General features: G+C 31.8%; 1 protein-coding gene across 4 annotated transcripts in view; it reads right to left on the bottom strand.

Moving 5' to 3' along the window:
* The window catches only part of LOC111418769 (adherens junction formation factor afadin), a 92,927-nt gene that overhangs the window by 63,663 nt on the left and 13,987 nt on the right, over positions 1-15,277 (bottom strand). For 3 of the 4 annotated variants that reach the window (XM_071197016.1, XM_071197013.1, XM_071197015.1), the window contains exons 1-5: positions 14,250-14,559; positions 6,054-6,178; positions 3,696-3,995; positions 3,480-3,636; positions 3,052-3,426 (exon numbers count right to left, since the gene is read on the bottom strand). In XM_071197016.1, the coding sequence (XP_071053117.1) occupies positions 3,052-3,426; positions 3,480-3,636; positions 3,696-3,995; positions 6,054-6,178; positions 14,250-14,328 (1,036 nt within the window). In that variant the 5' untranslated portion in view covers positions 14,329-14,559. Of the gene's footprint in view, positions 1-3,051; positions 3,427-3,479; positions 3,637-3,695; positions 3,996-6,053; positions 6,179-14,249; positions 14,560-15,277 lie in introns of those variants that run through there. The other variant, XM_071197014.1, reaches the window with a different exon arrangement.

Here is a 15,277-nt window from a genome sequence, read left to right as displayed (position 1 = left end):
AGGTATTTGATAACTCCTGAAGGAAAACCTAAGGATGCGCGGAAAACATATCCGCTATTCTAGATACCATTTATCCACCTTAAAACTCAGTGGAATTTTGTTACGTAATAGACTAGTGGTGGAAAATTCCCAATGTGTTAATAAAAGTGTCTTCTCTCCAATGAACCAACCCGTTTTGAAAAATAGCTTTTAGTATTTGAGAAAACAATAATTGAAGTTTGATAAAATTTTCGATGTTGCAATTTTCATCGATAATTTTCAAAATTCGCTATAAAATTAACTTCTTGAAGGATCCTTGTGGGAATATCACCAATTATTAATTAAAGTATCCTCTTTTTAATGAAAAAAGCAGTTTTAAAAAATCACTTTTAGTTCTGGAGAAATAAATTTTTGAAATAATCGACAATTTTTTTTGAATTTTGCAATTTTCGCCGATTAAGTTTTAAAAATTCGTATAAAATCCATTTCTTGGAATATGAGCATGAAAACTTTCCAATGTGTTAATAAGAGTGTCCTCTTTTTAATGAACAAACGCGTTTTGAAACATAATTTTTAGTTTTTGAGAAAATAATATTTGTATTTTTGATAAAATTTTCGATGTTACAATTTTCATCGATAATTTTCAAAATTCGCTATAAAATTAATTTCTTGAAGGATCCATGTGGGAATATCACCAATTATTAATTAAAGTATCCTCTTTTTTAATGCAAAAAGCCGTTTTGAAAAATCACTTTTAGTTTTTGAGAAATAAATTTTTGAAATAATCGACAATTTTTTTGAATTTTGCAATTTTCGCCGATTAAGTTTTAAAAATTCGTATGAAATCTATTTCTTGGAATATGAGTATGAAAATGTCCCAACGTGTTAATAAAAGTGTCCTCTTTCCAATGAACCAACCCGTTTTGAAAAATAGCTTTTAGTTTTTGTCATCAAAAAAGTTCATTTTGTATCTTGGATCCAAATAAGTTGACACATCTTATCGGCTTTCTTATTAATTTCATTTTTATTCAAATATCGCAATAATGTGGCATTGTAGGGTATCACCAAAAATGCATCAGAAGTTATAACCATAATGGCCGGATAGATATGCCGGATAACCGGATATCTGGTCGAATATCCGGCTTTTCGCAAAATCACTATCTGTTCCATCACCAATAAAGACCTTGATAGATTATTGCTGGTTGTTTGGCGAGTCGTCGTTGTAAGACGACATCAAAATTAATAAAATATCGCCCGTGGTTTTTCCAATTCCACAAAATTAATTATAGCAAATCATCGATCAACGTTTAGATTAAAATATATGTGTTTGAAAAACCGCGTTATATTTTAAGGAGACTATAAAATAAAATTTATCAGATAAATAAATCCACCTTTTTGCAAATTGTAGCTTTTATATCTGGATTTATGTATAAGATAAATTTAGCAAGAAGATGGTAGCAACAGGTCTACTTAATTAATAGCGGAGCAGAATAAGAACTTTTGTGTAAACCTGAGAATCGAATTAATAAAGGGGCGGATTGATAATTTTTAACCTCGAGCAGGTCTCGATTAAATTATAATCATAATAAAACTAAATTAAATCCATTTATTAAATGAGTTCAAGCGAAATATAATAACAGGCGTAATATTTTTTTAATTAATTTGTAATCTGATGAATTAATCTTTAATGACGATACAGATTTGAGATGTCACTCTAAAAATATTTTTTATAACAAAATTGAAAAGTATGAACAATTAATGAGGAGTGTAATAATCTGTAAGGATGTGTTTTAATTTACTTTCTATAAACAGTGTAAAATGTAAAGTCGTTTTAATCTATTTGATTCGATTGAAAATTCTGTTGCCCATTTCAATAATATTCTGGCTATTTTGAGAAACATGACATTTTTCTCCATTCTATTATTACATTATTAGTTTCTTTATACTTACTTTGTATATTAAAATAACGGTTTAACCGCTTTTATATATAAAAATAGAAATAACTATTTATTATAGTTCTCTGGAGATTTTTAAATAAGCTATAATACATTGTACAATTAAATTCAAAAATATCATACATAGTATATAAAATCTAACCTCACCTTTACTGTATTATTATAAAGATCAAAAGTTTTTGAAGATAATTAAACAAGCAACAAAATCTAAATTTCGAAAACTATACAAATATGTACCTGAATTAATCACCAAATTAAATTTTCTCCCGAACTCTTCGCTGTCTGGTAAAATACTCGGGGGAAAAAGGACGTCTCACCAGGTTGAGTGAAGGACAACCCCACCTACGCCTGTTTCTTGTCGATAAGTGATAAAAAGGGGTGCAGACGTCGACGTCATCAAAAGGTGAAGGTACGCGTCGCGGCGCGTGGGAATCACCCAACGTCAGTCGCCAAGTGTTATACAATTATTATTTTTATCTGGCGAGAAAGAGTTTTTGGGGTGCTGACGTCAAGTGGAATATACTTACGATTATAAAGAGTCATAAGCTGTTATAGTTTTTTTATGTTATCGTATACGAAATGAGATTCGTGGGAAGGATAATTTAAGTCTTATGAGTTAATTTAAAATACCCAGAGACATCTTACCATGATGTATTTAAAACTTTGAAGTCGGTAATGTAGTTAACTCGTACATATTTTCAGTCAAACCGATTAAAGATGGCGGTAAAAAGAATCCTAAAATTCTCAAATTAATTAAAATAACTAATCTTTTTTAATACTATCAGTTCGGTCCAGTATACCAGAAACTTTCTAGTTCTAGTGTTAGTTTTAACTCTTGTTTTAGTTGTTATTCAACGCAAGAATAACTTCTAATTAGCGCCATTTTTTGCACGACGATCATTTCGAGCATGTGACTGTGTAAATACGTGTACTGAAAGGTTAAATAAAGAATGATTTTGTTCTATAATAACTCAATTCTCAAGTTATTAAAATAAGCTAACTATTAAGCTCTTTATATCGAGTCTTGTTACAATTTCCGAATAGATAGACAACCACCATCACAAGTCTCAAAAATTATTGAGAAAAATTTTCAAATATGAATTAAAATGAAACTTACTTGAATTAGGCGAGTTCATTAAAATGGATAAAGGACACTCTTCATCATCCAAAACGTACTCTGTGTCGGGAACACCTGGTTGTTGAGTGACTTGGACCAAACACCATTGGGAAGGATCTGATTTGTTTAAACCATATTTTTCGAGCATTTCTCTAACCACACCACCCGCGCAATCTCTTATCGACAATAACAACGTTTTATAAGGGACGTCTTTACAAAGAGCTTCACCATATATCTTTAAGGTACCCCCGGTATCTGGACCTCCATCTTTTGAACGGAATTGTTGAAGTTTTTTCTCTAATTTTTGCTGTCGTCTTCTCCTCATAACAGCTTCTGGGTTCGAGATAGATCTTGTGAAAGACGTTTCAGGCAATTCTTTAAAAAAAGACAAGTTAAAAACAATTCTTATTGATTAAGATAAATATTACCTGTGTATAATTTTTCTGCTACACCATCTTTATCGTTATCTCCATTTTCACTTTTTAATCTTTGTTGTTTTTCTTGTTTTTTTAATTGTTTCTTTTCACGTTTTGATAACTTTCGTCGAAAACTCGCGTTAGAATCTGACATTCCAACCGAATTGGACTAACATAAAAACGAAAATTATACCGGTCATAAAATAAATCAATTTAAATAAAACTTACGGTTCTATCGTCAACGTTTCGAAGTAAAAATCGTCCCTCGCGATCATCCACGTGCCAGTTAAGTTGAACCAAAAGCGGTTTTTCATCGGGCGACATTTTTCGTTCGGGACAACCCTGATGGAGTTCGTACAAGGCATAAGAAGGCACGGAAAGCATTCGCATGTCCGGACGGAATTTTTCGACCAACGTTCCGATGACATCTTCGACGGTGGCATCAGAAGCGACCCTAATACATTTTGTTGCTACTTTTTGACCAGAATCTTGAAAATAAAATCGCATCACCCCATGAAATTCCAAATCCTAAAAAACAAAACAAACTTTTTTTAATTCGCATAAAGTGATAATCGTTTATATTCCGAAAAAAACTTCGTAAAAAGTAAGTTGACAAAAGGCAGACGTTTTCAAAAGGAAGGCTGTTATACAATAGGTACGTTATAGCACCACAAAGAGTATCGGTTACCGTAACGAAATACAAGAGGTGTTAAATTTCGAAATTTTAAAGGGCGCGATTTTAAACAAGACCAGATGAGATTTTTTTTTAATCCATCGTTGAAAATTAAACCATCATCTTAAAGATGACGGTACCTACTTATAAAAATATAAAACAATAACGTTCATTGTTAAGACTTTGCTTAAGACAAAAAATGTAATTCAATGAATGTGGGAACGACGCCTTTTTTCTTTGAGGTTTTTTGATGCCTCGAAAATAGATCACATATAACTTTTTAGAAGTACTTTTCCTTCGGGTAAAGGTTAATGGATTCATACTCCGTTCGTACTCGGTGAACCGTGTCAGAATGCGTTCGAGCAAATTCCTCGTAATAAACGAAAGATCGTCCGTATTCTATTCAATTCAACTCGTCTGATTGAGACACAGATTTTAAAAGAGAGTTTCTACCGTTCGAAACATAGCCTCGGGGCCTCTTCTTTGACCAACAACCGTAACTGTACAATGCGTACGAGGAGAAATGTGGGGCGACAAACATTATTATTCGATTTTGGCACAATATCTTATAACATGGTGAGGAAGAACGAATGAAAAAAACTTTCACAAACAAGAATAATAAAAAAAGTAGAGATATTGAAAATTACTACTTTTCATAAATTACACTTTCATGATGTAAACATAAAATAGGTAATGCAAACTTTCGAAGAATACACGATTGCAATTAGAAAGTAACCCAACTTGTCCATTCAAATTTTAAATGAGACCAAGAAATAAACAAAGAATCTTCACGAATACATAAAAAAACCCAAGTTTCTAATACTCAACAAGCACGTTTTCTTCAAAACGGATGAACAAACATTCTTTACAAACCATCGTACTGCTTGGTATGCAAATCGCGTAACGGGAGATGGGCAGTAGCAAGGAAAAAATGTTAAGCGTCATATTTGGTTAATAATAATAATGACATTCAAGCATCCGCATTGTTCTTTGTTCCCATTTCTTTTTATTTTTACTTTAGCCAACACGCAATAAAATTACACAAAGAATTCCAACGAAAACATCTAATGCGATTTTGTTTGTAAACTAAACTCTGTCATCGTGTTAACAAGGTTATCTCTCTATGTTAAACGTTGTTGTTTTTTTGAACTGGATAGTTTACACGCTTAAATAAGTGTGTCACGAGTTTGTCTTTTTTTTAAGGTCATCGACGAAGAACGAACGAAGAAACGTTCTCGTTCACTGTTCACAATTTCTCCCAAATGAGGCAATTAATTCCATCCGGTCCAAAATAGACAAGAAGAATGGCAACTTAAAACTTGAATCCATCCGACCAACACTAATTAGAATAATGCGAAACTACATCATAGGAACAACTTTCTCTGACATGAGTAGTACTAACCTAATAAAACTTAAAATCCAAATAAGTTGTTTCTCGAGTTACAACTACAAAAAAAAAGCAATTCTCGTTTAAGTATTCATATCGGAGACGGAGAGACACACAATGAATTCTTGGCGTGCTTAAACTATGAGTAATAAGAGAACCAGTCGGTACGAAGAATGAACCGCAACAACGATTATCGTGGCGTGGCGCCTTGCAGAGTCACTGTCACACCGTTGGGAACAATATACAAACTCTCAACACTCATCTCGTTAGATCATTAACTCCAACGAGAAGAAATAAAAGTTATGAGCGTAGGTCAATTAGGACTCGAGACCACTTAAACTTTAATTGTACGCGGCTGCGTTGCTCTTATTCTTACATAAAAGAAGAATTTTCCCGCTCTCTATTAAAAATAATCACTTCTTGTTTAGATACTTTCATTAAGTCTATTAGATATATTAGAACAAACGTGTGAAATGAATTGTGATAGCGAAAGTGATTTACGATGATTTATTTTTTTTTAACTTACCTCATTTGGTTCGGACAATTCAAAAATATCTAATCGGTTGGCGTTCCATTGAGCGATGACATTTCGAAGAGCTTCCCGTTCGAGCGCTCTCCGATCGCCCGCATTTCCATGCATTCTCCTTTGATCTACAAAAAGAAAGATATTTTTAATTCTTCGTCTAAAAAATTTTTAACAGTCAAAGATGTAAGAAGTAGGAGCGTGCGAAATTCATCGATTGGCAAGCACGAAAACCGGAAGACCAAGGCAGCGATAAAATCTAGAAATGTAGAACAACCGGACGACACGCAACGTTTCAGGAAACGTATTTTATGATACCTTTAAAGGTTTAGAAATTTTAAAGGACACCGATCATTTTCCGCTAAACTTGATTCGAAAACTGTATCATTTCTTAAATAGAAAATCGTTATCTTTTTATTACAAACCACCGGTTCTGCAAAAAGATCGTTAACAATGAGGCCCTTTGAGTTGACTTTATCATTGAGAAAATAAAATAAGATAAGATGTTGGTACAGTTTTCTATAAAGATTGATTTCCCACATAGAGGAAGTCGAAATGATTTAAATTTAAATGCGGATTTATTGAACAACTTTATCGATTACAATAAATGATGAACAATTTAATTATAATCAACTTTTTTAATGTTGAAACACTTGAAACAATATTTACTCACTTCAAGTGATTTTGTACAATTATGGCTGTTTCTAAAGATAAGATATTGTGATAGGATGGAGCAGACACGAAATTATTCGTATTATAACATGAATAGGATTTATAAATAATAATACAGTTTAAAATGTAACGTGCTCGTCTTTAATTTTAAAAGTTTAACTAATTTTTATGGTATTTTTCGGAATTAAGAAATGTTCTATAACATAATCAGTCAATACTATAGTTATTTTTTGATAAAATGGATTTTTAACATTTTTAACGAAGTCTCTGAAGATGCCTATAAGGCGAAACTAGTCAGACGAAAAATAAAAAATTTTACAACCAGTTAAAGTACATTGAAACTGTCTTTCATTTTTGACCTTTTATTTCTTCACTGGTAACATAGATTTAATCAATTTTAACTCATATAGCTTAATAGTACAAGCATTGGGTAATTCTGCAAAAGGAAAAGTTTTGTTTAGAAAAAGGTAACGTCCTCCTAATCTTGAATTTTCGGACGTCTAAAGACAGGCACGGCTAAACCCGAATGTTTCTGGTTCTAGGTCTAGTGTTAGTTCTACTTTTCGTTCAATAAAAATATACCACAATCTAACGCTAAATAACAATTAAAACTAAAACTAACACTAGACCAAGATGCACGTCTCTCAAGACGGCTAAACCCGAATGATTCTAGTTCTAGGTCTTGCGTTAGTTCTAGTTTTAATGCAATAAAAATATGCAAAATAGTGATATCTTATGCTAACTAGCGTTACCTACCACTGTCACTAGAACTAACATTAGACCTCAAAGTAGAAACATTCATCTTAGTTATAGGGCAGCGGTTCTCAAACTTATATCCTTGCGTACCACTAAGGCTATTTTAAAAATCAGGTAGTACCACTGAACAAAAAAAAAAACAATAATGATAATGCAAATATAAACTGTTTTGCGTACCACTTGAGAACTTCTCGCGTACCATCAGTGGTACGCGTACCATAGTTTGAGAACCACTGTTATAGGGTCTTGGAGACCTTAATTGTCAAATTATAAAATGGAAAGTTATTTGTTATTCTCCTGCAACTAAGAAAAATTATGATTAAACGTGAAAAAACAAAAGATCATATAAACTTCCTACATCAAGCTATAAATAAACAAATTACCCCGGTGTCTTTCTTACAAAGAACAGTTAAAACAAGACAAAATATTTAAATTTATACATCGACTTCTCCAAATTACATTTTGTGGAACAGAAAGATATCATTTCCAAATTTCAAGAAGAAGTCTACCGATCAACACTCCGCAATAAAGAAACCAAAAAGAAAAGACTTGAAAGACTCGAGAAGCATTCCCTTAACCAGAAGAGACAGACGATCCAACTGAAATAATTTTATTCCGGATAACGACGTAAGTGACAAACCAATTGGCAAGTAATTCTAATCACAACAATAGTTTATTTCTTCACATTAAAAAAATTGATATTATATGAAGTATCCCTCGTTCAAAGTACCATTAAATAACATCTCCTTCGCTCCTAGAGTCAATCTTTCTGACATAACCTTTTCTAAAACCGAAAACATTAACTTTAAGGAAAAAACTAAAGAGACAAAAAAGTACCAATAATGAAAAAGCTTTACAACCTATATTTTTCTATGTTAATATTCCATAGCATTAAAAAGTTGTTATAAAAAAATCAAAGGGGTTGCGAATTTCATCCCTTTAGAGGGTGCTAGGGAAGTTTAAGGTATGGTTGAAAATAAGGTATTAACCAGTTGTATATACATACAAAATTTCAATGTCCCTATGTTTATATAAAAAACTTGTGTTATTTTGCCAAGTACTACGTCCTAGTAAACTTTTCCGATTAAAAACTGAACAACGCTGTATTGTTGTATATTGCATCTTAAGTGAAATTCATTGTATAAACAAAAAAAGAAAAAGTCGAGCAATTAAAGGCATTCTTGAAAAAAGAATGAGAAAAAAATTGTGTAAAATGAGTCCTTAAGTAAACACAATTTAGACTTGTTTTTTATTACTATGAGAAGTAGCTAAATTTAATTTTCTATGATTTAATTTTAGGAATGGATAGTTCAAAAGTTGGATATGAAGAAGTTTAAACCAGCATTTATTCAAAAACTACATTAATGATCAATTAACTTACGCTGTAGAATTGTTTACAGCCTAACCAAAGCGAGGCATTAAATATAAGAATATAACAATGTCCAAAAAGAGGCAAAAGCAGGAGACTTCAATGCATACCTTTGATATGATCACGTGAAGAAACATTGCTGATCCTCTTATGAAAACTGTTTTGATTTATTATATTTTATATGTTGAGAAGTGTTCAAACAATGCACAGAAGATCATATTTACCCCTTATGATTTCTACTTTCTCGATCATCTTTATCGAGTTTTGTACCAACTATGTAAAGTTACTATGAGTCATCTCGTTTAACTCTCATTTCTCTCATTTAACTGAACTTCAATGGATTAAAAGGTGATTTACTTGCAATGTAACACCAAAGGAGATGAATTCGGTATCAATAGTTAGAGAGCGCGGCGAGAATATGTACTAATTAGGAATCTGTACTTCATATGCGTACATTCTTACAACGGAATGACTTTAAATATTAATTAACGATAGAATGTGGGTGAGTAAAACTATTATGAAAAGTAAAAACCAAATAACAACGTTAAAATTTTAGATCGATTCATAAGAATCTTATTAAAAAAAATAATAAATACTCCGTTAATATTAAGTTTTGTCGATTCTGACTGAAAAGACTGACTTCACCAAATGAATTTCAAGCAATTATTGTCAGTGTTCTACAATATTTATAATTCAGAGATGCTAATTTAGATGACATTATCGTTGTGAGAAAAACAGGAGGAAAAGTTGAAGTAAGTATTTAAAATAAAAATTTCTATTATTTACCTTGAACAAATAGTTGGCCAAAATGAAGTAAATTATTATCAAAGTTCCCGTTAAAGATATACGAAAACATTAGACAAACAAAAAGTTGCACCCAAAAAAGATATAGCTAATTTTTCAGCTTTTTTGATCTACTGATTACTAATTACGATTCTAGATGAAATTTTGAGAACGTTTCATATAAAGAGATCATAACTACACTGCAAGAGGGGAAGATCAATAAGTACCTGATATAAATGGCACAGTCGTTCTTGTTAGACAGAAATATAATATCTCAGAACGTAAAGATCTACAAGGCAACAAGGAGCTATCGATGCTATGATAAGATCTTCGGAATAAACCTGAAGAGTGGAGTAACAAAGAACCGCCAACGTATATAATTCAGGACAGCAACAGCAGCTATTCGGAGAAGGGTCGCTATGAAACTAGAAGAAATGAAATTGAGAGTAGTAGTCAACAAAAGCAAGCTGGTCCTGCTCTGGCACAGAAGAAGAATGAGTGTAATGAAAAATAATGTGGAAAACTACAGCACAAACAATACTTGGGGTTGTACATAGGGACATAATCATGAGAAATTGTGGTAAATTTATTCATTTATTTATACAGAGGCGATATATTAAAAGTCAAGTAACTGAAGATTGACAAGGTATATCCAACGTAAGGTTGTTCTCTTCATACTGAAAATTGGAGTGTAAATTATAAAAACTGCTATGGGTAGTTAGCATTTGAAACAAAAAATATGTAGCACAACAGACGAAAAGGAATATGTAAATTCAATTGTAAGAGAAGGTAAAGAGAATTGCAGCAATTAATGAGCAACATAATCACTACAAGACCTGAATTGTTGAAGTGTGGTAATAATCTTGACAGAAAGACTTTGAGAATCTGTTTTGGGAGATTTAACATTCCGATTTTAATGAGCTAAATATTAAATGAAATGATTTCATTAGTACAATGTTTCAGGCTATCTTAATATTTTTTTTTCTAAAGTCAACGAGCAAATTATTTGTTTGTTAGCTGATTTAACCCTTCAAAATTATATACTCGTAGTACCTAGAAGCAATTTGTTCACCCCACTTTCTTTTATCTGATTATTCTATATTGTCACAAAATGTAGAATTTAGTTCAAAATTCGAAGAAATGGATTCTTTCCAAGGAATGTTTATATAATTAAATTTTATTGCTTTAGAAACACAACTGGTATATAATTAAGATTGATTTTCTATATAGGGTGAATAAGAAAGAATGCAAAATCTTTGAAGTATCTATACTACTTAGACGCAAAACACATATATTATCATTGTACAAACTTACAGTATAAATTGAGAAGATTAAGAGAGATTTAGATTAAAAACTTGCGTTTAAAAAAACAATGTGTTAATGTTGAAAATAATAAATCTTATAGATTCACACATAAAAATTAATGTGAGAATTTTTAATGTAGTTCTTTATTTCAATGTAAGAAAAGCTTTTACCTAAGAAGCTTTCACTTGATGTGTGAGTAGTCATTATATCAGTTTTTTTCTTGTGCTATCTCATCTGTGGGAAACCATCACAATAAACTGAACCTTCGAATTTTTTGATTTTTTTCAAATAATGACAGCCTTTTTATTTTAATTTTTGTTCAGGCGGTTGTCGATTGCAGATGACTTGCTTCACTTGATTATTCATTAAAACACGATCGATGGGTAAAAATCCTGAATATGTCAAGTGTCCACAGTTTGATACTTTTCTTCCTGATTTGATCACTTTTTTGAATCAAATTAAATCCACCAATAATACCGTCCTGTTGATTTTTGACAACCATCTAACACGCATAATGACTAGACTCGTAATTGAAAAAGTCCAAAACAATCATGATACCATCTTGTATCTGCCACTACAATCCAATCACAAGATGCAACCGAGTTGAAATATGTTGCTCGCTTTGAACAATTTTATTCTTCGTAACAGCCCTAACAGAATGGTAACTCAGTTCTAAATAAGCAGATTATCAGGTTAAGCTTACGTACAAACTGCTGGATAAATTTAAGCAATCGATATTACAAGATTGACGACATTAAATATCAAAGAGATCTATGGTAGGGTGAACCAAAAAATGTCAATAACATTTTTTAAAGTTCTAATAGCCAAAAAGTTGCGAATTGAAGAAGCTAAGAAAGGGTAAAAAAATGAATTAAATCACATTTTGTAAAAAAGAACAATTACAAATACAGGTTTGATCACATTTCAAGGTGAAGAAAATACAAAATCTTCAATTCTTTTTCTTTATTGAATACAACGTAAATGTTTCAAATCAAACTATTTAGACGTTTAGTAAAATTCATAACAAATTTGTGTGTTGAAAAGATAAAACAAGTTTTGTGTGAAGAGTCGTAAGTTAGAGAAACTCATTTTGAAAGATTTACTATCTTCATTTTTTACTCAGTCTCAGCTGACAGTATTTTGAAATCTGATTTATGGCCGAAGTAAGGGTTAATGGTTGATCTTGACAGAAGAGTCGTTCTGATAAAACCACCCCCACTAGACACACCGCAAACTTTCCCTGAGGCTTGTGACGAGTTTCACACATCGTTCAAGAGCCTGTGTGTAAATTGAAAATTGTTTGTACATTACATCCCAATTAGGCACAGAATCATTTTGAATATGTGATTCAATCTCATCATCACTGATGTCTCTTAATAGCGGAGGAGAATTGCCTGGAAATTGAATTTTAGCGGCATGAATGTTCCGACAGTTTTTCTCATTTTATCTAACCGCCTCGCTTTCCCGAGCTCTCTAATATGTTTTGCTAAATGATTTTGCTAGATATTAGCTGAATGTTATAGGTGAGCAAAAAAGCAATTTCTTTTGCTTACTTTTGTATTGATTGGAACACAAGTTTTGGTCATTTGAATTGATTTGTGAAGCATTTACTTGTTTTAATACTAAACCACATTAGCATATGACATTTCGAAATAAATACAACTATTTCTTCAAGGTCAAGTATGGGACTTCCTTTACTTAAATACAGCCTTAAGAAAACGAAGGTTTCGGATCAGATTCAGCATTCACAGATAACTGGTTATCATGCAATCTCCTTTCCGATGATTTATTAAGTTTCAATAGTACCTACATATGTATTTTGTTTGATTTTACACAACTACGGTTGACAGTTATGTCACATTGACAAAAATCAGGAGTTTTCTTACAGATGAAATTAACAACAATGAATTTGTAAGCTACTACGACAAAAAGCAACGAACATTTTTATATAAACTCGTTACCTTTATGCTTATATGAATCTTGACAGTGATATTTATCATGCAACGCAGATTCTGTAACTACAGAGATTCAATTGTGTTCAAGTACCACGTCTTCAAATCAGCCTGAAGCTTCCTACTGCATTTTTAATTAGCCCTAAAGCTATCAATCTCACTTTTTGCACGAATTAAAACTCAAAAAAAGATAGAGATGGACACCTACAATATTGACATCTAGGTTTAGTTGACAATCTGGAAAGCATTAATAGATGAAATTCGATAAAAACATAAATAAAACGTTTAATAAGCGTTAATAAGTGTAATAAGTGATACTAATGCACAATCATACGTAGAAGTATTGCTGTTTAAACATGGGCATAATTATTGAGAATTCATTATTTAAGAATTTTTCAAAATCTACAAAATCTAATCAGCACTACTCTGATAAGGATTTGGAACAAACTTTAATTCAATTTTTATCAGTTTATATCTTACATGTAGGAATCAAATCATGGAATGCGGACATACTTGCATTTGCCGACTGAACATTACTGACAACTTCCTGTTAATTTTAAACATTTTTTTCAAATATTTGTCAATGACATTCTGGAATGTTTAAAGTTATCTAGAAATTTGTAAAAATTTCCAGGGATTTGTAGATGTTCTCAAAGATACCCCGAGTTCCTACGGATTTCTAGGTATTTCTAGAAAATTTCTAAAGAATCAAGGGGTTTTTAAGAACCCGTAATTGTTGCAAAGGATATCTTTTTGAGATAAAGTCTTTTCGACAATTTTCAAGTGCTTCCAGGGAATTTATTACGATTGCCAATGACATCTTTGATTTCTAACATATCAAAATTATAAAGTTATAAAGTGATCGATGTGAAAGAAAAATACATAAAATTAAGTAAACGGCAACAAACGTGAGAAACTGCCAAAAACCATTGGAACCATTCAAAAGAAAAGGGAGGTTGTTACTGAATGAAATTCCTTACATGTTTTACAGGTGTAAAAGTTTCTTTTGTATAAGAAACTATTCAAAGTGCAGGTAGATTACGTATCGGTAAAGCTTTTTTATTTTGGTTCAAGTCGTAAAGTACAGGAAACTCAAAAGGTTAAGATAACAAAAATCATTACGAGAATGACCAAAAATAATTTCGAACAAAGAATTTTCGGTTTCGAATTGTTCTCTCTCCTAAAACCATAAAGAAAAAAATCAACAATGATTAATATCATTTTTCAAACACTATTGTTTAACAAACAAAAATATAAGTACCTTAACAATACCCGATTAATAACTTGACCTAGTTTTTTTTCAAAACAAACCAAGAATTCTTTCCCGAATAAAAAAAATTAATTCAAAAAAAATCATCTCACCCTGCATCAACAACCTGCCGCATCCTGTTTTTTTCGATACACGAACCACTTTTTTATTCTTAACGTTTTCTGCCACCATCCTTCTTCACCCTCTTCCGGTGATGAAAAACTTGATTAACTTTTTTTTACAACAACAAACTTGTCAATCAAAAAGACGATTTAAATAGACTCATTTATGATATTCAAAAAGCAAAGTTTCAACAAGTTGTTCCCACGGAATATGATTTGATGGACAGTTTTGAAACTTTTTGGGACTTCCTCGTCTGAGAAACGGACGAGTTTTCTGGTTGAAGTTACAAACGCAACTACCCCCCGTTTGTTGGACATAGAACGGGAACTGGAGTCCGCGAATGAAACGAAGAGGGGGTAACGCGTCGATGCGCTCGAGGGAACACCACATTTATAATACGAAGAGGGTGAAAAAGGTGGTTGAAACCACTTTTTATGAATCAAAATATAAACGATATTTTGGTATCATATTTTTAAAGATTAAAATTAAATCTTTACATTCCATACATTTTAAATTGTAATCGTTTTATTTCTTCATAGCTTAACCAATGTGTTTTGCGGAATCGAAATATTTCAAACACTTTTTTTATAAACTAAGCATGTTTAGAAAACGGTACACGTTTTTCACGTTTCACAATGTTCTCTCGTAATGTGAACTCAAACTACGGCTTCTATTTAAGGATTACTCGGATTCCTCCGGTAACCTCTTTAGAAAGAGAATCAAATAGGCTTTACTTATGTGTACGTAATTTTAGACTTGACGGCGTAGTCTTGTGACAGATTCCTCGGTGAACAATGTTTGCTGTTATTGGTCTTAGAAGGATCAATAGATGGGACTAGGTTGTACCACCCTATTATATAATCCTGATTAATGATTCGAAATTAAAACTTTGCAATCGTTGCAATAAAAGTGTAAACAATCATTTAAATTGCAAATTTTTCAGATCTTTGTAATGAAATAGGACGAACGTTACCTACGGCGAAAAAACATGCGTGAGATTTTCAGTTTAACCTTGTAA

The sequence above is a fragment of the Onthophagus taurus genome, chromosome 6, assembly GCF_036711975.1.
Source record: "Onthophagus taurus isolate NC chromosome 6, IU_Otau_3.0, whole genome shotgun sequence".
NCBI lineage: Eukaryota > Metazoa > Arthropoda > Insecta > Coleoptera > Scarabaeidae > Onthophagus > Onthophagus taurus.
The sequence above is the reverse complement of the archived record's forward strand: the minus strand, read 5'-3'. Positions and strand labels throughout refer to the sequence as shown.